The following is a 26909-nucleotide window of genomic DNA, read 5'->3' on the forward strand; positions in this document are numbered from 1 at the left end:
TCATCACACGATTGTAGAATATAGATTTCAAAGTTCGATTTGTGCTTTTCGCGCTTGAATGTATAACTTTATCACGGTATAATTATTATTGCTAAGAAAGCTTTCGGTGTGTCAAACGATTTTTCGAGCCGATTACATCAATACTGTTCAGTTTTGACAATCATCGATTACTTTAACATGATTCGCGTGACTTCGATTTCCTCTCTAATTGTTTTTCAAATAAAATAAAAAAAAAAAAACACAATACACGCCAACCGGTAATTATTATTGAAAAAAGTAAACCCCTTACTTTTTAAAATTTATTCAATAAACACAAAATCAATATTTTTACGATATCACGTTCATATAATCAACAATAGTCGAGCATCTAAATTCTACAGTTTATATATTGTCGTTATAAATAATTGTACAAATAAAAAATATACGTATAGAAGACACGTACAAAAGAGTTTTAATATGATGTTATATCTACTGTATTATACAATTATTAAAATATATTCGGTTGTTATGGCAATCACAATTACAAACACTCGTTTCTGTTCTACCTGAGTATGTCATTATCAAAAATCTAGAAACGCTCACCAGCAGGTGGGACTGAGATTTTAACATTAACAAGATAATGCTTAAGGTAAAAAAATAACATCGAGTATGCATTTTCAGAAGTTTGAAAAAATTTACAACGCCGAGCAAGGTCATGTCAAAAACATGAAAATCCCCGTCACAGCGAATCAATGAGTATCAAGCACACATAAGTTGTTAATCTTTTTTCTTTCCATACTTGATCATGGCTATAAACCTAAATACGTGAAGCTCGACGTATGAATCATACGGAAGGCAGCGCGTGAAAAAGAGGGTTAATGGCTAATGTGATTATGTTCGATTGCGACATCGCTGCTGTAGGCATATAACTATACGTACATGCTGTTGTTACGTTGCGATCGTTTGTTTGTACGTATGCATGTGTGTATGCTTCAAAAACAGGATTGTCTCTTTTTTCGTTTTGTTGATTTTGTAGCTAGTGTTATCGTTTTATATTTTACGAGTGATGTACTTAAAAAAAAAAAAAAAAAAAAAAATGATAAAGTTTTTGAGATAAGCCTCATGACAATAGGAGACGAGAGACTATACGATCATTGTAATCGAGAAATAAATAAAAAAAAAAAAAAAAAAACAAAAAACAAAATAAAGTTATTAGTGACGTGTAAATCGTACACAATATATATACATTACATGATTGTATAATTGCTTTCTGCAGTTCAAGATAATCCATTCATGAAATCATTTGCGCAGTTTGCGTTAATTAGAAATCGTAGTCATCGACTTTTCGCGTGAGCTACTTAATTTATTGCCCTACGATGATTTGAAAGAAAACGAGAAAAATTCAAATTACCTACCATAAAAATTAATTATTTTTGCCAGACAAACCACTTTCTTTATTGAACTTAGGAGTATGTTTATAGTTGCGTTGACGAAAACTTGTCATAAATTTATCGTTTATTTTTTACCTGATGTATATGTGTAATATCATATATAAATATCAATGTAAGATATTAATCTATAAACAATTATATGATGACATAAAAAGGAATATTAAATTCTCATAATTCGTACGACGTCAAAGTTATTTGTGTGCGCCACACCCACCCGTACATGTATTATATTTACACCTGTTCCTCGACCACTGCCTATCATCATCATCATCCTCTTTTCTCTGATGATATTTGACACGAGTATATATAAGCGGCAAAATGAAAGATGAGTCTCTCTCTTTCCGCGTCCATCCATCTCCTGGAAACAAGAAGGAGAAAGACAATGGCCTTGTAACGTTGAATGCGGAATTAATAGAATTTCCCTACGGAGTGCGCGGCATCGTACACACATACCCATATACGGTACGTACATATATTTACCTTCTCCGACGCTCTGATTCGATCCTTCGATGCGGTAATTTATAGCTTCGAAATCCGAGAGTAAACGTGAAAAGTTATAACTTATTGGACCAATGCCAATCGCGTAGTTATTCCGATACTGATACATCGACATGAAATAAGTCACAAAATTATAATCAAATGACAAATGGGCCAATTAATAAAAAATATCGCACTTGAATTTTTTTTGTTTTCGATGAAACTTTTTAATATATGCAGTAAACTATTTGAGGTGGTCGGGAACTTGGACTACGTGCATACATACGTTACGCAACTAGACCTCAAAACACATCGTACCAAGATGAAATCATAAATATTAAGTGGTTATTTTGAAAAGAGTAACAATACTTGCATTTTGTTGGCCGATATTTTTGAAGTGATGGGCAGGTGTGGGGTACACCAACTTTGATGGTAAGAAAATATTGCAAAAGTTATGTACACACGTGAAGTCGTCGCGTGTGCAGAAGATGAAAATAAGAGCCTCGGAGCGTCGGAGTACGAATGGGAGATTGGATCGAACGCATCACAATGTAGGGTGTGACGCAAATCGAACGTGACTACGTGCGTAGGTCAAGGCATTGGCGCAGTAAGTCGATACATGTGGCAGATTGAACCCTGACGAACTACAGTGGCTTTCTGTTGTTCAACTATTTTATTTTTATTTTATTTTTTTTCTAAAAATATGGTTTTACAATTTTATCCACACATACCGTAGCTCCTTTTTACTGAAAAAGTCTTTGTGTTGATTTACTGGTGTATCGCATTATTTTCCAATACGAGGCTGTACTGTACACGCCAACTGGCATCTACTTACATATGAAGCGTCTTTATCATCGTCGATGTGGGGCCAATAGGGAATCCTGGTTGGCCAATATGTTTAATATAGTCACATGTATAATATATGATGGAACTAATTTGTTGTAGAATACGTTAAAAAACCATCATAGTATTGCAAGTATTGTTGTAATATTCTAACTTAGTAATTACTAGTCTCAAAGGAATAAGTATAAAAAATAATTAAGTAAATAAATAAATGAAAAAAGAAATTATTATTCGAAAGTACCAGCATACAGTCAGTGCAAGAACAAAATTACTTACACATTTTACGAGAAAAAAAAAAGAAGAAAATAATTAATATCTTATACGTATACTAAATAATACAACTCTGTACTAAGATTGTGAGTCCTTGATTTTTTGCTAATATTACGCTTACGTGCGATACTATGGCTGGGCCGTGTCAGCTTATGAATGTTAGCAAATACTCCTACAAAGTTCATAGACGATGTTAGCGTTTAGCATAATCTAGGCATATTATCACGTACGACGATGACGACGAAAAAATTAGGATAACCGAATCAAACCAATTAATTTACGTAATTGAGCCAAATTCTATCGGCTCCAGTACACGCGTACACGTAGCAGCACCGATCTTTGTAGCAATTTGGAAATTGCGTCATCGCCTCGTACTCGTTCACGTTTTTTTCAGCTACACCATAATATAAGTACTCTATTTCTATTCACTCCGGAAGCAGCCATTTCTGACTCAAACCAGGGATGCGATGAGCTTCTACTTTTCTTTTACAGCGTGCGATGCATACCCAAACAGCCTTTTTTTCCTTTTTTTTTTTTTTTTTTTTGAAGTACCGTAGCACACACGCCATTGTTTGATCGAAAGGCAATCAATGCAAATCTAAAGCAGAATCGATCTTACGGTGCTCGGACACATCATATTTCGCCTCGAGTGGGTTATTGAAATTTTTGAATTATGCAGCTATGCATCGGCGAACAAAAGCCATTGTACATTTGTTCAACAATGGCAAAGGTCTTAATAAGGATTACCCATCACCCGTGCGAATACGCATACTATGTTAATGCTCGATGGGTTTGTTGTGGATGAAGCCGAGATAACTATTAAACGGATACGATATATACTCATCAATTTTCATGTAAGCGCGTACATCGATACGAAAAAAAAGGCATGGGTGTACTACTGTTGCAAGACTGTCAACTGTACACGTGAGTATAAATGACGATCCCTGGAAAAACCAAGCTTTTCTCAAAAGTACGATTGGCCTTATAAACGCATATACGCAAGTAGGTATGCAGGTGCAAAAGTTGGCGCGTTAACAATGGAAATAAGGCCCTTTGCGTTAATTACAGAGAGAGGAGAGACTCGGGTGTAATTAGACGCCCCAGAAGTCGCATGGGACTCGTGTAGTGCCAATTGTTCTTTCCAGGTCGCCTGGCTATATAGGTACACGTATACGCATTACAGAAAGACGAGAAGGATGGTGATGATGGTGCCGATCACAAGACGCTGATGATCGTCTCGTACACGCGTAGATTGATGCAAGTAGTTGTAGAAAAGGAGAGAGAGAGAGAGAGAGAGGCACATCTGTTTTTCATCCAGTTGGAGCGTATGGGACGTGTGCGTGCGTGCGTAGATTATGGGATGAAAAATAATGGCGTGCCCGGGTAAGCACATGTGTATATTATGTACACGACACGTGTATATGTATACCGATTTTATCGGCAAGTATTCCTTCCCAAGTGGGGGAGACGAAGAAGCAGTATTTTGTTCGACAAAGGTGTTGGCATATAATTCATATATCTCACAACCCTCGTCTCCGTTCTTCTACTTTTGTCATCCAATTATCCCTTGCATTGTTCATACCTCTATGAGATAAATGTTTATCACCTTTATTTTTAAAAAATCACGAGTATACCCACAAGGTGTTGCAGACGTAGTTTGTTATCTAACGTATTTCTTTTTTTCTCAACAGCAAACGGTTTCGCTGCGAATTATAAAACGCGAAGAAAAAAAAGGACACATACGTGTGTATGCACTTGCGGGGCACCGCACTCTTTAAAATAATACAAAAAAAAAAAGGGGAACAAGAGAGAGCCATATAACGGTTCCGGCGAGCATTTCGAGTTATACTGTTGCTGCTATCGTTTTGTTCTTCTTCTTCTTCTTGTTCTTCGTTACGAAATGTCGTCGGGTGAAAGGCGCCCGCGAGAGCCCGAGACACGTGTATATACGTCTCGAACTCTAAAGCGTTCGTCAGCACATACGTGCGCGAGAGAAGAAAAGTTAAGAGGTGGGGAGTACCCGCCTGCCTTTTTTTTTTGCACTCGGCTTCAATTGAGTTTTCAGGGAAGGTATATACATATATACACACGCGCGAGGGAAATAGATGTCATTCCTCCCTATTTTTCCGGGCTTTTCTCATGAACTCCAGTGAATTTGTGCTGGCTGGACCGAGATTCGATGCAAATATTTGGGTGCGAGGTTTGGGGCTATTTGCGCACACACAAAATCGTCTAAAAAGTACGAAAAATAAAAAATGACGAGGTTTGAGGAATAGTTAAAAAAGTTCTTGACAAATTCAAGTGCAATGCAATGAGTTGTTGTCATTGCCTCGTGATGGCTCCCCCCCTTTTTTTTTTCAACCAAAGTGAAAGTACGTGCGTGGGTTATTTGATATTGATCGTGGAGCGAACTTGACTTATGTTAAATGGTGGCTGATGGCTTGTTGGAAACGTGTTTTATGTGTATATAAATTGAGGCTGAGGAAAGTGAGAGAGCAGATGACGAGGAGCCCGAGACATATCGGGAATTGAAAGTGAAACGTCGTCGGGTTGCCGAACAAACGGAGGACTGACTTTGCAATTAATTGACAATATTGAGTTTTACGATTTGTGTGTTGTGGAAAGTTTCTTAAATCAACAGTTTACAAAGAAACGTTTGTTTGTGCAACACATCTACACTTTGAAGCAAAACAATGTTATTATGAAAAATTTCTAAGTTATATATATGAGAAACCCATCTCTTAGATGAAACTGTACGCGCCGGAGATAAACGCGTGATCGTTAACTACCAAGAAAGTGTGAAAAACTTTCCAGGGCCTCGTTCTCCTCGGTGCTCTATGTTTTTACATTAAATTTCTAAAAATAAACAAACAACCCATTCTAAAATCCGTTTTACATCAAGTGCAGAAGTAAATACCATCCCAACGATGCACTTGAAAAAAACAAAATGTAACTTGGATGATTTGAAACGTCAATGAACGACTCGTCAAAGTGTCAGCTCTCACAGGCCACGTTCGCGAAGAGGAAAAAAATATGCATCAGCAGCTTTGCGGTTTTCACAACTGCATTTTACACCTATGTATAGTACATATATATGTGTACACGATTGGAGTCAATGGCGCACACCAGAATAGAAAGTAGGTATATGCAAGCGTCACGACTCTTCTGGAATTCCAGCTGTGGAGAGTTGACGCTCGTGTTCCGTGTACATATACAAGTAAGTCGTAAGATACTACATAGCAGATTCTCATATGGATATTGGTGAGAGGGTAGGAGGAGTAATCAAAGGTGTTGCCTAATATAAATGTATACTAATATTAGACGCCAACGTGTGTGTGTATATATTTGTGCGTCCATTACATTAGCGAGGTGTCACACGAGTCTGTCACGTACCCGATGCTCCCGTGCCCGCATCGAATTGCGAAGCTCATCCATTTTTCTTTTCCGGTTATACGGTTTCGTCCTAATTGCGACGGGCCTATTTTTAGGATGTTAAAAATAGATTTCCACGAGCCGGTTTTTTTTTGTCTGGTTTTGCGTTGAAAAAATGTATATTTATGAAATGGAGATTTTTTGTTTCAATGTTGAAATATACAGGTATTATAAATATTCATCAGCAAGTATAGCAACGTATAACGCGAATAACGATATGTCTTATCGTCTGCGCCGTTGCGCTCCGAAGCATCAGCTCCTGAGCTTTAATTTCGTTAAAATCTCTATGGTCCCCCAAGCTATACTCGAGGGTGCCTAAAAGGCTTTATAACATGGTGCCGTACTAAGTTATAGTGGGTGGAATTTATGGCGTTTTGCTTTGCATTTCCTTTGACGTGGCTGCGAAAGTATATAGTAGATACAGACGTGATGTGGCCAGACAAAGTAGATACGTCGCAGATGCGGAGGGGCATGGAGCAATTGATCATTAGAAAACGCCAAGGACACGAACGAGAGTCTTGGAAATGTATTTAATTCTGCTTGGGAAAAACATGTCGCACGTGCGTGTGGGTGTACGTGAGTTTGTGTTTTATTGGAAAACTTTTTACTCCCGGTGATCGCTAGGAATGACTGCATTACACAAGTTGCAGGTTTTATTAAAGTGAGAATATTTTTCTAGCTGCTTCCAAAGTGGCCAATCTTTTTCTCCAATATAACTTTGTACATTAACGTTTCACACAAGCATGCAATATGCACATATACTATATACATGCACAGTACAATATTTTTGCGTCGTTCACTTTTCTTAGCGAAATAAATTACAATGAGGGATCGTAAAAATAATCAAAAATAATGACAATAACAAGGAGTTGACATTTTACGATAAACATCACATTTATCACTAAAAAAATCACTTCTAGATCTAAAAAAAGTCACATCTCTGGGTTGTACGACTTACTTTCAGTTTTCATGCGATACAGGAAGAAACCGATATCCAACAACAAGAAATATTAAGAACAAAAATTATAGATGCATAAAAGATATGTCATCTATAAAATTATTTTATGGTTCACAAAAACAAAAAAATCTCACGTAACCTTTTGCACACACGAAGCCCTACCTCTCGTCTTCACTTTTTGATCTTTTTTTCCGTTTGAAAGTATTGAAACAGTTGGATCAATATGAATCCCACGAAAAATATCTCCTCGCCATCCAAAGCCGAAACGATTCTATTCCCGTAAAAGCGAAAAATGTAAAAAAAAAACCCAAATATTTACACAAAAAGTTGTACAAACAAAAACAAACTAATAAAACCAAACGAACCGAGGCAAAACTTCGTGTACTTTTTCGGAACGTATCCATTGTTGGCGCAGAAAAACGTGAAAAACGCGATCGCGTGTGGGCGCAGACGAGCAAACCAAAAGGAAAACTGTTCACGTGGCGTTGTTCTCTACGCCTACGCATGTGCGTTTTGGACTTTTGCTTCTGCTTCAACGTCATGCAATACGTTTGATGTACAATTGTAACATTATTCATCCAGTCAATTGGTTTGGACAATTAATTGGTTAACCACAGGGTTAAAGATGAAATCCGGGAGTGCGTTATTACCATGAAAAGACTCTCAAAAAATGATACCTATTCCACGCTTTTGATATATTTTTTAACTTTCATCGACGTAATGTATTTTGGTTTTCTTTTTCTCCTTTCAAAGCCAAGTGCACGAGCAAAATAACGAATAAAACACGAATCCTGAAACACGTAGCGATCGGTTGCATAACGGCCACTTGCGATCAGAACGCTATATACGGTCTCAGCAGTGACCTTCAAATTCTTGAGTGAATTTTTCTCTGCATCGGTGGAATGTTCCTCGCGTGCGTATAGTCGAGCAGGTAATGTCCTTCACGTAAAACTTTAGCTACGAGCTTTTGGTTCTCTCGCCAGAATCAACCGACCCATCCGCAAAATCAGGGAGATCAAGAAAATAAAGGAGATCGTAAGTGGAGGTTTTTCGTCTCGAGATAACTGTAATACCCCGTTTTTTTGCGACGAGCACAAGTAACGCTCAACGTGACTCTGCGCAACCGATGCTCTCCTAACGCGAGGTGAAAAAAAAAAAAAAAAAAAAAAAACGCGCGCGTCAAATGCAACTTCAAACACATCATCCTCGTTCTCTCTGTTTTCTTTCTTGGTTCGACAGCTGCTTTGCGTGTAGCGACGGTATGTATACTTTTTGCACCACGTGGTAATGAAACAAAGTGTCCGTAGATTTGTATATTTCCCAAGCCAACGCATTTGTGCCAGAAAAAAAAAAAAAAAAAAACCTCGAGAGGTGTTACAATTGTATACGTACACGGCGGCTGTTTACTTTTTTAGGCGGCTAACGAGCTTGTTTGCGCTGAAAATTTTGTTTAGCAAAAAAATACAACATCAGCTAACGCATTGCCTGACCATAAGGAAAACAAAACGGCTCGCCGACGACGAGTCTTCCTGATCTAGAAAAGGAAGGAAAAAAAAAAGTTGTTGTTTTGACTTTCAGTAAATGTGCACACCGACTGAATATAAAACACATATTTGCAACAAAAAAAAAAAAAAAAAAAAAAAAAACAGAAGAAACTGATACATATATGTACATCGGGTCGACCGACAGGACAATTCCATTACACTCGACGATTTCATCTCAACGCCTCCCTCGTTTCGCAGTACGAAACCACCGCAAGTACTTGTTTATAGCTCATTAGCTCGAGAATCGAGCATAAACTCCAAAGGCAAAAACGACCTCGTACATTTAAACGGCTTCCTGGATGACTCGCACCCGTACCTGCGTGCATAGACTCTCGGAGGGGTGGTGTCCTTCGATCGATAGGGCAAACACGTTGCAGCGATTTAGAGGTACTATTGTACACAGAGGAGAGACAGCAGGACCCGCTCGGTACCCGCAGTGTACGGACGCGACGGGAGGCGAATCCGAGAACTATTCGACAAGATTGACACACACACTCTGTTCGCTAGCTGATGGGCGCACACGGCAGGATCAACGATATTCCATTCGGGGGGTAGCTTAGTACGCGTTAAACGGTATTATCCTTGTCGTCGGCTTCCATCCACTTGATCCTCGTTCTACACGTGCTCGTGGCTCACGAGTTGAATGTACATATACCTAACATGTCTGCGAATCAAAGCCTGTCTCTCTGAAAACTCGAATCACTGTACAAGTACACAGTAACCCAACCCGCATCATCTCAATCGCTGCCCGATTTCGGATCTCCGAGGCCAACCAATCGGGAAGTTTCCTTCCAAAGTGTGAACTTGCGGGCAGACGGACTCTGGCCATTGACGACGCTTCGGCGTGTATACAATTACACCCAACTACCGGCCAAAGTTGTAAACTCGATTAAACTCGTCAGCGCGTGAGTAATGAACGTGGGCACCAGAAACTGTCAGAAATATATATATATAAATACGTGTACGCGTGTGAACTGCCGTATAATTATACCTACCGGTTAACATGAAACAGCTATCAATGGGACTTTTGCGCTTACGTAACTGTGCGTAATGGTCGGCGAGCTACCTGCCGTACGCTCGGAGATAAATATTTCAATTTTATGGAAATCCAGTCGAGGGCTTTGTAACAACTGCTTCTGTTTTTTTTTTTTAAACTCTGATGCGCGGGACCCGTGGCAACGGCAGCGGAGCGTGTACGTGATCCACATAATTGAGAAGCACGACGGAGCACGTATACGTGTACACACGAGAAATTTTAATTTTTCTTTTTTTTTCCCCTTTTTCAAAAAAAAAAAAAAAAAAAAAAAAAAAAAAAATAGCGACTAATATTTGTGCACATCCGTCAACTATAAAATTAAATACGCATACGCATATGTACTGATGCATATACCAGGATGTGCCTCGTTTGGGAATTGTCGCGGTGATTCAGGGTGTATTTACCCGAAGCGATGATTTATCAGGGGGTTCTCTCTGTTTTCTTTCCTCATCCTCCTCGCTTTGACATTCCGTTTGATCGTATTGGACGGCTATGCGTACAAATGGATGATAATAACAACACTGACCACATTAACGCCACGCATCCATCACCACCTTTTGATGTGACTTACCATTTTGTACGTATATAAAACCCGATTTTTTCGTAAGTCAAAAAAAAAAAAAAAAAAAATTCCACATTTCGGGACGGAGCAACAAACAAACAAAAGGGTCCGTCCAAAGGCTCGAAGGAATAAAAGAGCCCAAGGAAGGAGCGAGCAAAAGGCACGGAGAAAAAAAAAAAAAAAAAAAAAAGAGAGAGAAACCGCACGGTATAAGAGAGCAGATCAACAATTCACACACACCCATGCCCACACAGGTAGAGAACAACATCGCATAAAGAGGTGGGTGTGCATATAAAGGTGGGGAGGCCCCAACGCTATATATACACATGATACACCCGCGGTATGTGTGCGCGAAACCCTCCTCTCTCTCTCTCTCTCTCGGCGAGAACCGCGGTGGGGAACGAACGGGCTCTCTCTTCAACGAGCGCGATATTGGCTCGGCCATCGGCAGCCCACCGAGCCAAAGTCAGTGCGACGCAACGCGCAGGCCCGTCGACAACCGTCATACTCCCGCAAGTGTACGGAATATTACGTACAAGCACACACCGACGGGGGAGGCCCCGTTTTCCCGTCACGTACACATAATATTATTGTTGTGCACAATCGCGTACTTGGCCGACGGTTCTCCACACTGGCTGCAGGTGATACTACATATATATATATACGTGCGTGCGATTACATCGAGCCTTCGTCCTTTCTCTTTCTAATTTTTCCCTACCGATCGACGACCCCCCCTTCCCCTGACGTATACACATGCGTGCATCGTTTTCCATTTTCCACCCCCTCGTTTTTTGCGCCCCAACCCTGTCCGTGCGCGGCTGTTTGTTTTTTTATCGATCTTTGATTCATACCGAGGAAATAACAACGAGTAAAAAATAAGCCGCAAGGTGTGGTGTCGCGCGCGTGTGTGTATACGTTAGCTGCTGGCGCGCAGGTATTTTATTCAGGTGTACTTTACGCAGCAGCGGAAGGTGGCGGTGAATAAAAATCCACGCGAGAGAGGAGGAGTTTCTTACTCGAAAGTGAAGCGCGGCTTTCGAAACAACAACGTCGAGGCGCTCGACAGAGAGAGAGAGAGCCTCCACTTTGTTTGCCATACAGTGTACACACAAGAACATCGTGGGGGCAAAGATCGCGACAGAGTTGCTGGCTGTGCCAATTTCGGTGTGTGTATACACACGCTGTATCCGCGATCGATCGGTAAGAGATCGGTGTGCCCTGTGCAACGCGCAACGTTGGGTCTTATCGGTTAAAGTGCAACACCATTGCGATCAACAACTCGTGCATATACTTGACTATTAGGTGGATGTACGACAGTAAATTGTGTGTGTGTGTGTGTGTGGGGGGGCTTTTATAACGGCCCCACTTTTCCTCCTCCGCGTAAGTATACGTATAGGTAGCCGCTCGTAGAGCGCGCGTATGTGGAAATCGCACGGCGTGCCGATTACGAAATACACCGGAGGTTACTTCTATCTCTCTTTTGCACACAAACACACACACACGCGCGCGCGAGTTCCACCTGCTGCTGTACAAAAGTACACACACGTATAGATGTAATATATACACACACCACCGCTCGAATGTTCAACATTACCGCTGGATTGTATTACATTGTACGTATACGTAACGACGAAGAGAGAGAGAGAGGAGACGCGAAGGAGTAAAGAGGTTAGAGACGCCCCGTGGGTATACGTATATGGTGTATCGATCGGCGAGACACTCCTCGCGTGCGTCTACCGCTCTGGCGAGGGCCTTTTGTTCCCTTGCACGTCAACCCCACACCACGTATATACTGTAGCGCACGAGGGGGTGTAGTATAGCAAGTGCCAAGTTACTTGTGTTGAACATTTGTTGTTGTTGTTGTTGTTGTTCATGCACTTGTCAAATTTAGCGCGCGCGACAGCAGAGATCGGTAACGTATATCGGTCCCGTGGACCGGTTGCTCTTGTATGTGTTTTCGCGTGTTAATAAGTGCATATATATAGGTACATGTGCGCAACGATAAACCGTTGATCGGTCGAGAGATCGGTAGTGGATCGGTAGTGGCAAGATTTCGCGATACGCAGGGATAGCTCGCCGATCGGAATAATAGAAAATTCCTCGGTAATGTGTAGGAAAAAGAAAAAAGTAGAACCCTCGATCGACGAAACGGAAAAACTGGCTCCCGAAGATGGGAGATAATATTGTTCCGTCGAGGGTGTATATCGATCTTTCGGAATAACGGGGCAAATGAATTATTTAGATTTTTCCTCGTGCTGCGACAGGGGTGATTTTGTACACTTATTTTTTTTTGTTTTTCTTTTTCTGATTCAGCGATGATACATATACAGGGTTGCTGCGTACGTATACGTATCGATCGCGAATTCATTACATTCAAGGATATGATAAGCTACTCGAGCAATCAGTGCACTGACCCCAAGTCCTCAGCTTGACAGCCAAGTCGTTTATTTATTATTTTCGAAAGATAGGTATATGTCATCGTTCGTATTATCATTTTACACGAGAAGCCTTGGCGAACGTACTCCCGCGCTCGATTTTCCTACGAAACTCGTTATGCCGACACTCGGTGCTCACTAGCAGTGAAACCTCGAGATTTACCATTGACTCGATTTCGTAAAAAAAAAAAAAAAAAAAAAAAAAACTATAAATCATTCAACTAGTCTCTTAGAGTTGAAAAAAAAAAAAAAACTCCATCATTTCCACTCGGCGCATAGAGGTAGCTCAGCGAACGTTATTTTCCTTTTTCCTCCGTGCATTGTTTCAATTTCAGCTCGTCCAACCGCGACTATAATGAAGTTGTGTATATCATCATCGTCATAACAGTTTCAGCCAGCGCATTACCTAACGCTACGATGTACACTTTCACAGAACAATGAAAAAAAAAAAATCCACTCTGGAAGACATTTTTCTCCTTTTTTTTTTTTTTTTTTTTTTTTTTTTCCCAACACGTTACACCGCGTATCATCGAAAAGAAAATCAGTCCGACACGCGTTACAGCACAGAAAAGCATCATCATCCATCGCGAGAGGAATTCATTGTTCATTATTCTCGGGCGCAAAGGTACAGGCGATTTGAACTCCATTGAGGTGTACAGCATGCACGGACTTTGGTACTATGCGTGTATACTTTCACTGTCTTCCCCGGCGAGCGAGCGCTTGCCTTTCCGTCTCCCGTTCCACGTCACGAGAGGCGCAACGAAACCACGATCCCCGTGCGACTAAAATCACGTCATTTTTGTTTTTGTTTGTTTTTTATTTTGCTTGCAGAGGTCGACCAAAGCCACCGAGTATAGTGCTCGCCGAAGGAGGTCACCAACCAAGCCATACCAAAACGAGGAAATGGACGGAGAACGAGGGAGGAAGAAGGAAGAAGGGCCCCGGGTATTTTTAGCGTAGCGCGTCTCCTCTTCCTTCTCCTCCTCCTCCTTCCTTTTGTTGACTGGCGAAAACCGGTTCCCCGTTGACCAAAATCCCCCCCCTCCCCACTTCTTCTCTTCCTGGTTTTATCCAGCGCACATTACGCCATCGACGGGACGTACCGTTCGCGGAGCCAAAGAGGAGTATGGGACGAAAAACGTGGGACTCCTCCTCCCGCCGGGAGACGTAGAGGACCAAGGGGACCGGAGAAATTCCTGTGCGGGCGCGCGTGACCGTCCGGATTGACGGTATACGACACACGATCGAAGGGAAATATCCGCAGTGCCGGTGATAAAAAAAAAAAAAAAAAAAAAAAGTGCCGTGGAAAAAATGCGGGACACCGGAATGCCCCGGCGCGCAGTGAGGTGGTGATACTTGATCGAGGGAGTAAGTAATTAAATGCCGAGTGGTGCGACAGTGAATCGAGTGTTGGGCGCGTAGCGGAGAGGAAAAAGGAAAAAAAAAGGGAGTTTGGTGGGGTGTATGAGCTGGTCGGGATGGCCGAGGCCGGCCGTCCGCAGAGCGTGCGGGGAATCGTGAGCTTCGCGGACGCGGACCCGAAGCGGAACGAGAGGCGCTCGCTCGCGGCCCGAGCGTCCGTGTACGCGCTGATCCTCGGTGGGCTCGCCTGCGTGCTCCAGACCGCGGCGGCCGGCACCCCCACTTGGGCCTACTTTCACAATCCCGACGGTGAGTGAACTTGACAGCTCTACGTATATAATTTTTTTTTTTTTTTTTTTTACTACTATATATAATGTAGGTCTACGTGGGTGTTGCTCAATTTCTGTCTATTGTGTATGCGACCGATCGATCCTTTCTTTAACACTCCGTTCGAGTCAAGGTTCCCCAACGAATGTGCCTAATAAGTTTTTATCGATGGTTTTATGCCCCTCGTTACGAGCGTTTTGTAATAGCTCTGCTCGAGCGTGAAGACGGTAGACTAGGATGCCTCGACCGTATTTTTAGGCTATACATAGGCTTTGCCTTGTAATGTTTCTCATTAGTGTTAAATCTGTGTCTAATGGATTAGGTATTTTTGACGATTCGTGTGAAAGGAAAATGTCCACGTTTGCTTGCGAAAGTGAATCACAGGATACGTGTGCGAATGGAATTGAACGAGAAAATCTGCGTGCAATTACTTTGACCGCAAAGAGAGAATTATTGTGACACCATGAGCGCAATAGTGCGTGCAAGTTACGAATGCGGTGTGGGTTTGGTGTTTCTAAAGCAACGAGTCCTCGAGTGCGATCGGATTTCGCGTACTTAATTTTTTCCTCTTCCCGTTGTTGGATAATCTTGAGCTCTGGAAGAGCGGATCTGATAAATAAGAAGAAAAGTTACTGCTCGTGGTCATAATTATTTTCTTTTACTGGAAATCATAACAAAAAATACATCTATAACTTTGAAAGCAGTTGATCAACTTTGCGATGAGAATAATGTTTTTTTCTCCTTTTATCATCCAAAGGTGTCCTCGTGTTTCATCGATAAATCGTCTTTTTTTCTTTCTTCATTATCGCGGAAAAGTACAGATGAACACACGGTCAGAGCGTCAGTAGAGTAAGCACCTCGCAGTCAGACACGTGCCCCCAGAAATCGAGATTCGATAAATTACAGTTAGGCAACGTAACGTAGAAACAAAAGCTACACTTCCGAGAGGCAATTACACCGTCGAGTGCAAAAGAAACATTCGTTTATATAGTCACGACCAGATAAAATTATTTTCCATTTTCAAGCCGTGAGCATAAGCTGCACACACGCGCGGACAAAAGAAAATAACCAGCCCACACCACGCCACGTGCATAAGATTCGGCTCTAATGAGCTCGCTTGTCGAGAGCCCATGCACGATAAGCCACGTACACAATGCAAAAAGAAGAACAAACAAACAGGCGCCCATTGGTGAGAAAAATCCAGAAACCAAGCGAGAGAGAGAGAGAGAGTAAAAATATATTAACCAGTGGCTCCGGGTAGGCGCCGGCGGAAAAGTGAGAAAAAATCGGTGCCGATCGCGTTGCATCCTGAAAACCGTTTTAATTGGGCCCGGCCCGACACCTCCACTCTGTCCGCGTATGTGTACACTTGCAGCTCACGTGTCTACGTGTGCACGTACACGACGACCCATACTGCACATAATAATGCGCGCCTCTCATTTTTATTTTAACAAGAATAAAGATATTAGCCCGCTGTTGCTTGTCCTCTTTTTTTTTTCCTCTCCTAAACAGCCTATAGTCCTATCGCACGTGCATCCTTTTCTCGCTTCACGTTCAATTAAACCAAACGTCTCGCTGACGCGACAAAAAAAAGGGGGGGGGGTATACAGGAAAAAAAAGTCGCGTCCCGTTACGCAAAGGAAGATCCATCGCGTGAAATAATGAAATCACCCATCAGTTCGATTTTCCTTCCCTGTGCCTCTCTCGCGTGCTCGTGCACGTGTGCGTCCGTCCGTCCGGCTGTCTACCTCCACGTGCGATATTAAAAACGCCCTTTTAAATCTCTCCTCCTCCTCCTCCTCCTCCTCCCCGTATCCTTCAGCTGCGAGATTATGACTGGCTTGGCTGCTAGGATTAATTAATTTAAGCGAGAGAGGGACACACGAGGAGTGTTATACGGGACGAATGCACGCGTAGGTTATACGTATGTTTTAATTAAAGTTTCATCACGGGAGGGATGTGTGTATGTATGTATGACGTCAGGACTCGAGATAATATACGTACCTATACGTGTGTGCGGGGATTTTTGGATTTTTCCAGAGTCTTACTCGACCATAAACGTACGAGATTAGGTTTTTTTTTTTTTTCTTTTCATTCATGACAATTTGTTTGAAATGCAATAGGTTTGTTGAATCGAGCCAACGAATGCCTAATATATACTCTCGGAGAACCGGATCGCCGAGCATTTACCATTATATCGGCAGTCAAACGCAACGCGTAAAACCATCAATTTTCAAGTCTTGCACAATATTTCAAAGCTATACCTAATCGATAACGAAACCGATAAAAACTTGAAGAACAGATCGACAGTCATTTGAATCATACTCGATTCTTTAACGCGCTCCAGGAATAATTTTCCCGCGATAAACAAACAGGGCGCTATATATTATTGACACGCGCGCATTCCACCGACGAAAACGTCAACATGAGCTCGGAAAACAAGTTTCATCTCCACGAAAATCGCCTCGAAGATTTCCTTGTTTTTATTTTCCTTCGCATCGGCAAGACGCATCCTCCCAGTCTGCCGGTACAGAAATGAGGGTTCCGCGCACTCGCAGTCGTAGGAAATTGAGCCATCAATCCATTCCCTGTACCTATACACACGCGTTGAAATGCCATTGGGTGCGTTTGATAAAAGGGCGCGCGCCGGATGGTGGCTTAACGATACCGGGCTTGATCTACTGATTTGGCATATACATACGCGTACGCCGCTGGATGACGAGGAAATTCGCTTGATCGGCCGGTAGAGTACTTATATTGTTGTTCCGAATACCCATCGAATAATACGAACACGCCGAGAAAAAAAAAATTCCTTTATTCTAGTTCACGAAGGCGTCACCCGAGAGACACACCGCGAAGCACGCAATTACCATTCGCGACGACGTTTAGCTAAACCCACCGTTCGTGTGCCCCTCACCGAAAGAAACCGAGAGACGGTATAAAGGGGGGGGGGGGCATTGCATTTCGCTAAGCTCCTTCGTCTCTCCTCTCTCGTTCCCCTTTTTTTTCTTCTTCTTCTCTTCCAGCAGAACCACCGCACCGGAGAGAGAGAGGGGCTCGCTGTATGTAAACCGTTACCCGTCGCGCACGCTATCACCGTGTAGTTGAGTAACGGAGGTGTACATCCCATTTCTCTCTCTCTCTCTCGTTCCACGCTCTCCTGGTGCACCTGATGCATGCGATCGTTCTTTAAGAGAGAGAAATAAGTGTATCACGGTGACGGTAATATAAAGTCAAAGCTCGAGAGCGGCTCGTATTATTATAATCCGAGAGAGCAAGAGGAGGGGAATCTGAAATTTTTATTTTTATTTTCATTCCAAACGAAACGTCGATGTCGAGGTTGCACAGCTGCGATTTAGTATCCTAAATGCGAACAATGGGCACCGAGTCAAGCGACAGGCCGTGAAACGCGACTTATTGTGACCCTCCCTGTACACACAAACGCTTTTTAATTGGACTTTGATGGGCACACGCATGGGTTGATCGTTTTTTTAGTGCACCAGATCGATCTTGGATATCATGCGCTGTACCTGTCATAAAAAACAGCCAAAGCCGTATACGTGAGCGTCGAAAAAAAAGGTAAAAATAAAAGCTCACAACACCTAGATACGGTTGATGTGCGCGCATCGTTAGGGATAACGCTATAAGGGGGGTGGGGGTGCGGTCGTGACGCTCAGTCTAGTATATAGCCCGCGGTATGTATACTATACGTATGGAGTACGAGCTCCGCTGTTGCGGGCAACTTGTACTCTACATCTTTGTATATTCTTCCGGTCCCTATTTTTACGTCACCTCTGGTCGATCCCTCGTGTAAAGTGGCGCTTATAATATTACGGATGATGATGAATCGCTACACCTTCGGGGGACTATGATGTATATGTACAATTATGCACGGGAAACCTTATACACACCGAGCGAATCGAGCGTACTTTTAACCCCCCAACCGATTTACAATGCACGATACGGAGGGCTAATTGCAACACAACACCCCCCAGTCCTCGGTTGAAAATGCGTACTTACCAATAATACCTATGGTCCCGTGGCCAATTGATGTATACTTGATTTATTCAGAGCTATGGACACCCTGTATGGTCCGTGTGTATATATACAGGAGAGCCGGCGCTCCGAGGTGTATATATATACCTGATGGGTATACCGCTACACGGCGCTCTATACACAGTGCACACGTGCAGGTATGTACAATATAGTATATAATATACACAGAGTGTGTATAGCCGGCAGCAGCAAAACAACCGGCGTACTGTGCAACGTTATATATAATATATACTGCTCGCGAGTTTTCTCTCATTCGCGAGTGCAACGGCCCCCGCGTGCTGTATAGGTATATAATAATGTATACCCCTGTACTTACCTGCGGCGGACCATCGTTCCCTTTCCCTCCGCAGTCCCTATCTCTCTCTTTCTGTGTGCCGTCCATCTATATACATGTATGATCCTTCTCTCTCACTTTCTTTGTTGGTCCGTCTTCTTGGCACTCGTTCGAGAGTTTCTTCGCCACACTGTTAGTTTTATTTCGGGCACCGAGGCCTCCTTTTTTTTTTCTTCATTTACTTGTTTTTTTTTTTTTTTTTTTTTTTTTTTTTTTTTTTTTTTTTTTTTTTTGGTACTTTTACGATGATGATTTCCAACCAACGTCTGTATTTGTAATTACATAGTCGTACCCATCTACAAGCTCAGGGTTTCACTGCACCGGGAGTTTTTTCGTCTCTTTGACTGTATGTGGACGTTCAAAAGCAAAAAACAGAGCTCCGAGTCGGCGAGGCTCGTGAAGTATAACCAGGAGCGCACATGTTTTGCCATTAAATTTCGCGCGGTGTTTTTCATCCATTATAAATATACACGCGCTAATATTATTAACTGTCCGTGGTTTTTTTTTTTTTTTTTTTTTTTTTTTTTCAGAGTACATAAACGCGCCTTGCAATTGGGTGTTTTATGTGGTTTGGGAGCATGGCGCGTGTCTGGGTTATTACTACGCGCTGTTAATCGACTTTTCGATCAAAGACGATGACGATATAAAAAAACGCTGTCGTTCATTCGTATACCTACTTTTTTCCTTTTTCTAATTTTCAAGCGTACGAAAAGTGTTTTTTTTTTTTTTTTTTTTTCACCGCTCGTACACGTGTCTCGCTCCACTTCGAGGGTTCTGTTATTAATTTGCAAAACCCCGGGGAGAAACATACAGATGTACGTACGTACGCGTACGAGTTGTTATAAATAATACAAATCGTGTATGATTAATTGGCTCGCGCCGCGATTATTTTATCGTTTCGCGAGTGTGCACGCGGCTAACGGGCCATGCGATGTTTAATTAGGACGTCCATACGCGCGGGGTATATACATGGCTCTGGCCCCCGTAATGCAATACAATTGTTAAAAATAATTGGTACATGCTTGAGGGATCCTTTTTTTTTTTTTTTTTTTATTATCTTCAAGTACGCAGGAGCGCTGCAATTATCGCCTCGGCGTAACAAAATAAACGCTCGTAAACGCGTGTAATGAGAGTAAAAGCTTACGGTGCAACTGTAGCGAGAGAACGGTGATGGTATTGTAACCAAACCAATGTACTTACTTATTTACTTGAAAAAAAAAAAAAAAAAAAAAAAAAAAAAAAAAAAAAAAAAAAAAAAAAAAACTTAGTTTTTTTTGGTAATAATAGAGTGCATCTCATCTTCGTTACGTATAGAGTGGGAGAAGCTTCTTTGCCCCATAAAAATCACAAAGAAAACACGAGGAAGCCGCTAGAGTGTGCCACACTGTAATTTACCCGCTCCAAAGTTCCCACATTAAGAGTTGCTGCAGCTGACGCAACATCGCGGAAGATGAAAAGACATGCACACACAACTCTAGTCTCTAAAACTACGAAGGGTATTCAAGGTGTAACCTTCAAGTGCCGGCACTAGATGCTGGTTTTAACTAACAATTGTGTAACACCGACTCGACACTCTTCGAGCCAAGTTTCAGTTTCAAGTGTATCGGAGCAGTTTATCGCGTAAAATCGCAAATTAAATATCCAACAGGGGCAGGTACATCCCGTTATCTGGATGCATCGGAGGTGTATACGCAAATCCCCCAATTGACCATTGGCCTAATTAAAATTTTGCTCAAAGATAACCTCACGCGCGAAAGCCACCAAAAAATAATAAATTATCACAGGTTAACTCGCGAAACGTCTGATATCGATAGTTTTCGTGAGGCTGTACGTATACGTATACTCAGGGACCTTGGCAAAAGTCTCCCCGATCGACGCGGGCTGTACAATCACTTCGAATTTCCATGGACTCGATACAAGATCTTCATATATTTTTATATTACCGGCAGGCACAATTTTTACCGCATTCTTTTGCCCATCTGCAGGTATTACGGTGTATCTAATAGATACATGTATATACATATACACATTGAAGTAGGGATGTCGGTGGCGACCGTAGCTTTTCCACGGCAATTAATCCGGGGGTTTGCGAGTTGCGGCGGATCTATGGTCGTGGCGGTGCGCGGCAATTAAAGATGCGTCGGTAATGAGCTCAAAGAGACCCTACGGTCGATCCTCCAAATGATGAATAAAAATTAACATAATTTTTCCTTTTTTTTTTAAGAAAGTGTTGTTGTTATTTTTATTCCTACAACCAGTTTATGGTGAAAAAAACAACCTTCTTTCTGAAGGATAAAGTCAATATTCGAACACAATGAATCTGCCATTTGAATTTTCAAAAAGCTCTTTGTCGACTCACCGGAGTGACCACAAATTTTTCTCGTCAATCACACAACATATTTTTCATTTCCGTACCACACGCGCACAACAATTAATTTTCCGCTTAATGGATGTACACGCTGCTCTTTTCAAAGTTAAGTAAGTATAAGTAAATTGTACTTATCCCACGGCTAACTTTCCTCGGTTTTTCATCCCTATCTCACATCCTATACTCGCACACGCTGCCCTGTTTTACCCTCATACGAACATATATATACAGCTTTGTTTGCACGACCACAATATATCCCCATTAAAATAGCGTAAAAGATATCTATGTGCTTTTCATTCGTATTCAGACGCGCTCAACTCGACTCCGTGTTCATAGCGCGTATACACTCAATGATAGTATAAAATGTCACTGGATAGGCAAAACTGGTTTCGCATCTAAAGCGCATTAAATGCATGGGCTCCGCCATTTCCGTCGGGCACTTCGAGATCTTTCTCGGGTGAGAACAAACGAGCAAATAAATTTACCGATACGTCCTCGAAACGATACCAGTCAAAACCACTCCATTGGGTCAGGCATACAAACATATATGTACAGTGAGCTTACCTCCAAATTGTTTCGTTAAAAAAACCATTTTTTTTTTGTTCCCTTTCGGGTGGATTGAATTTTGATAAAAACAAACGCAGCCTTTGTCCTCTGCGCGCTTTTCTTCTTATATACGGACACTTGATCCCTTGGCTATACTCTAACCCCACGGTAAGTACATACACGCGCATAAGCCCCCGTTTCCTTCTTTACTCCTTGGTGCTCCTTATTGTCTCTCGCGGAAGTCACCATTAGCTCTTTTGTCCTCCCCTTCCATTTTGATCCACACCATATATTTTAAGACAGTATAGGATATGATGTATATTTTTAATTTCCTTTCTCAGTGAGTTGCGAGTCGAGTATGTGTAGTTTACTAAATCTCGCGCAAATAATATTCAAAATGGGAGGAAAAAAAAAAAAAAAAAAAAAAAAAAAAAAAATCCAATTAAACGAATAATACACTTACACCCGAGCAAAACGGGGATAACGGTGCGATTCATTAAAGTTAAACGCTGTCCCTCTCGCAGGACTGCAATCGCGATGAAGACCGCGCCGGAAAACTCGAGTGCGCGGCGCGGGGCAAATTATCAGTCCCAGACTCCCCTCCCCCGTTGCCCTTCCATACACGTACACGTATATATATATACACATCCACTGTAGGTATACTGTACTAGTCTCTATACGGTTTTTCCTTTTCCTCCCAATTGAATTCGCTCTCTCGTGAGAAAGAAGCGGCCCGTCTTCCTCCCCCTTCTCTCCGTGCACTTGGTTTCTCTGTTCTCATGCGCCTCTCTATAGCTTCGACGTCTCGTCTAAGTGTACATATATACATACCTCTGACAGCTGCACTCGAGCTATATACAGGGTGGAGATAAATGTATACTGTATATATACTTTCGAGCGAATAATATGCACGTGAAATTTCGTCTCGCGTTTTCGAGGAGGCAACTATTTTGTGGGGCTTCTCGTGATTGAAAAGCCTTTCTCGTTACTTATTTACTTTTTTTTTCCCCCTCATAATCAAATGGAAGTCCAATGTAATCGATATGGTGCATGTATGGTCTAAAAATAGCTTCTCTTATGTAAAATTAGATTTTCCCTCTCTCCCCCTATGTCTCAGGTATATGGTTCGTGATGTACCACAACAACCAAGGTTCGATCGATAGTGCTTTTATACCGCATAAGTAATCAATTTAAAAACACCGAGGGTGTCTTGGCTTTATTACTTTTTATTTTTATTCATTACTCCGCGTACAATACACGGACAAAGTGACACAATTGCCATCCGAAAGTAATATCGATGAATGAAAAAAAAAAAAAAAAAAATACTAGAATATCGTGATGATGTATCATTCGATCGAAAGGTACTATTTAATTTTTGTATACGGACAAGCCGCACCGAGCTTCAGTCAAAGCATCGAATAACGACACACACAAACACATCGAATTTTCATTTTGAAAAGTCAATCAGGCTCGCTTCAAAGGGGGCGTATATAGCCTTGAAAAATCCAATTTTCACGCATCCCACGCGCGCTTCAGGTGCACCCGCGCACAAAGTTTTGTGACACACATGTTTGTACGCAGCTTTGACGGACGAAACGGTAGCCCCGACAAAACACGCACAGGTGCTCCACGACATACACGTATATATATAGGTAAAGCAAAGGAGAGCCACGTTAAAGCAACAAAAGCAACTCTTCTTCTCCGTCGTGGCTTTTATAAAATTCCACTCACTGGGGTGGGGCAAGGTTGTTGACAAAAGGCATCAAAGGGTGCTAGATTCAAAACAGCATATGCACCTGTATACGGTAGGTATGATTAAAATTTTAAGGCCTATATATGCGCACAGCGACCATTTGCGAAATTTGAATTATGGAGGTTTACGCGTGGGAGCTTGGGTTTCCGGTAAAATGCAATCCGATATATACGTGGGGTGAAATGTTGGATTTTAGGATCTGGAATATTAACGTGGCCGCGTGTGCGTGTGCAACAGAATTACCGGTGCCGCTGCGTAATGTCCGGTGCTTGGGTAATTTGCATACGCGTGTGCGAATCTTCATTTGGAGTTTTGTCGAACGGATTTCGGGCCCATCGTGCGCTCGTGGGTGTCGTTTGTCCAAGGGAATTAGCACACGAATAATGAAATCGATCGGAATACCGATTGCGCTAATAGCTGCGGGGATTGGGTTTACACTGGCATTGAAAAAGTGAGTTTTACATTTAAAAAAAGGAAAGAAACGAGTTTTATCTGAACTGAAACGATCGAAATTTTGATTAAAACAAAAGGGAATAATGATACGACTTTTATACTATACTATTGTTCAATCGAAGATTGGTTTTTCTGTCGTTTTAATTACGCCTTGACAAATTCTGAATATTAACTTGATGCTAGTTGGATGAGTTATGAAAAAAAAGTTTTTTTTTTTTTTTATTGATTTGACCTGTAAAAAGAGACGTTAAACGTTATAAGGTTCTCATACAAGAGTATTAGCATACGTTGACATAAAACCTCGATTCATACAGCCAAAAGCGTAATTGATAGCCAAACGTTTATGATTCGATTATACTCTTTGTAGCCTCGTACACACGCGGTTAGAGCTTCTAGTTTTTGACGGGCCGTAATTATAAGTCGTGCACATCACGTGAAAATCTTCAGCAACTCCACGTTTAATTTCACGTTCTGCAAAGTATGAGATCCACGTCTAAAAGAGGCTTTACGGTGTATACGCAACCATCAGAGGCCAAGAATAAAAAAAAAAAAAAAAAAAGCCAAGTCGAGTGCACGCGCGCATCATACTTAATATAGAAAATTTAATTATCCGAGCCATTATACTTCACCTACTTTGGCTTATCTCGACCGTCCATACATATATATGTAATATACATCCGAACGGCAAAATCCTCTCCGAGTTAGATAATCAACATTATTATTTCGAACGGGATGGAATATAATTAAACAACACGATTCGGTCGATGTTTTGTCAGCGCACACGTCATCCCAATAACGACGTATTATCCGGTACGCCGAATATTTCACTTCTCGAAAGAAAAAAGTGAGTAAAGTCAACACCTCGATAAACATAAACAAACCTAACGACGGCAAAACCCCCGATCGATAAGTATACACCCCCCGTCGTACGATCCCTTTGGACGTGACGTCGGCTAAAAAACCCACTGCTCGTCATCTCCCCTTTTTGGTTATCCATGATTTTAAGGCTCCCCGACAAACACACACCATACGTATAAGCGTCAATCTTTCATCCATCACGCGGCGCACGTGTATACATTTTTTCACTCCACGTACAACGTGACGCAATAAACAAGAGTATAAACTTCTCTACGTTTTTGGCCTTGGCTCTACTCGCTTGTGCGTTAGGTGTATCCACAGCTGCGTTTAATCGCATTACGTTGTATAAGGTATATACACACCCGTCTTTACACTGCTCTCTCACTCTTGTCTCGTTTGCTCGTGAAACGATGATAATTGCCAAGTAGTACTTGTTGCGCGCACGTGCTACATAATGGAAAAAAAAAGAAAAAATTACAACATAATATAATGAAAACATTGCCAATTGCAAACTACATGTCCCCCGTTCATTGTATACTCGGCTAAACGGACATCAGGATATATATGTGGGTCACATTTTTCAACCCGAATCAATGGACCCATCTCTCCCCCCGGCAAATAAATCACTCCCCGTGTGTACCGCGCGTGACGTAGCTGTCAAAGCATTACGTAGGTACTTTGCGCGCAAAAAACACAGACACGTATAGGCCCTCCCCTCACCCCTTTATCAACGCGATATTCCGCGAATCACTCGCAATGTTGTACCCTCTCTGGTGAATCTTCCCTTTTTTTCTATTCTCTGGAGCAATGAATCTCTGTGTACTCGCGCCAGTGTGTGAGTACGTCGGACACAAGCGGCGCGCCTGCAAAACCTTAATAATAGCCCGGGGGGGGGCGGAGGAAGAAGAGGAGAAGGTGTACTTCCGTCCGAGGGAGCACTAGACCGCGACACCCACGCGGGCGCTGTACCTACTTTTTTTTTTTTTTTTTCCTTCTTCTTTTACCATACTCTCGTGTACATGTATAATAATAATAATAATATATTTATACGTGCCGTTGCAAAGTGCTGAAAACATGAGCGGGGGCGTTCCAACGTTATACGGAAGGTTTTAAGCATTGGGAGTGCACGCTCGAGTGTATTTTACAGGTGGGGGCTCCGAGATTCATGGGCGCTCGGCACGAGAAGGTGCGCTGTTTATGCCAAAGTAGTTGGGGGGGGGGGGAGGAAGAGTCTATGTAGTTGGACTTTTTCTTCATTTTTTTCTGCGGGCGAAGGGAAAAATCATGCCTCCGATGCGGGTTTGGTTCGGGGGTAGCGTATGCATAACGGTGGCCGAGGTGAGCAATTGGAATTATCGGTATGCGTCGGGTGTACGCGAGGAAGGGAGGCTTTGGGTTTTTAATTTATCGACGAGGGACCGATCGCGTGATGTCTGGCCGGCTTTCTCAAGTATACAGTTGCTTTTCGTTCGGGTGTACACGTCACGCGCAGACATAATACCTATACCAAAGTGCGTACAGGTCGGGTTGAAAGTTTAGCGATGCTCGTTATTGCCAGACAATGAAATACGTTTGGTTTGCGTTGGAATATGATGTTTGTCTTTTAAAAATTTCACGCTACCGAAATGTGGTAGTCGAGTCGGGTAAAATAACAACGCGTGAAAGTGCTATTGGTTCGAAACTACTCTATGGAAGCAAACATTAATGAAGCCGATCGGTCGGACTTGAAACCATAAGTGATGCTATGAACAACAAACGTTGATGTAGTCCGTGATTTTTTATTTTGCTGATCTAACGTAAAAGGTCGTTTACGCATCACCCGAGCGTATGGCTACATTGCATAGTCTTCGTTCATCCATTATATG

At 42.1% G+C, this 26909-nt stretch overlaps 1 protein-coding gene across 1 annotated transcript in view; it reads left to right on the forward strand.

The window, feature by feature from the left end:
• The first annotated feature begins 14255 nt into the window (after positions 1-14255).
• The window catches only part of LOC106636995 (uncharacterized), a 37302-nt gene continuing 24648 nt past the window's right edge, over positions 14256-26909 (forward strand). The window contains exon 1 of the mRNA XM_014349612.2: positions 14256-14658. Within this exon, the coding sequence (XP_014205098.2) occupies positions 14466-14658 (193 nt within the window). The 5' untranslated portion in view covers positions 14256-14465. The remainder of the gene's footprint in view (positions 14659-26909) is intronic.

The sequence above is a fragment of the Copidosoma floridanum genome, unplaced genomic scaffold (genome assembly GCF_036245765.1).
Source record: "Copidosoma floridanum isolate Cflo_tuat_1 unplaced genomic scaffold, Cflo_Japanese_pri ptg000007l, whole genome shotgun sequence".
Classification (NCBI taxonomy): Eukaryota; Metazoa; Arthropoda; class Insecta; order Hymenoptera; family Encyrtidae; genus Copidosoma; species Copidosoma floridanum.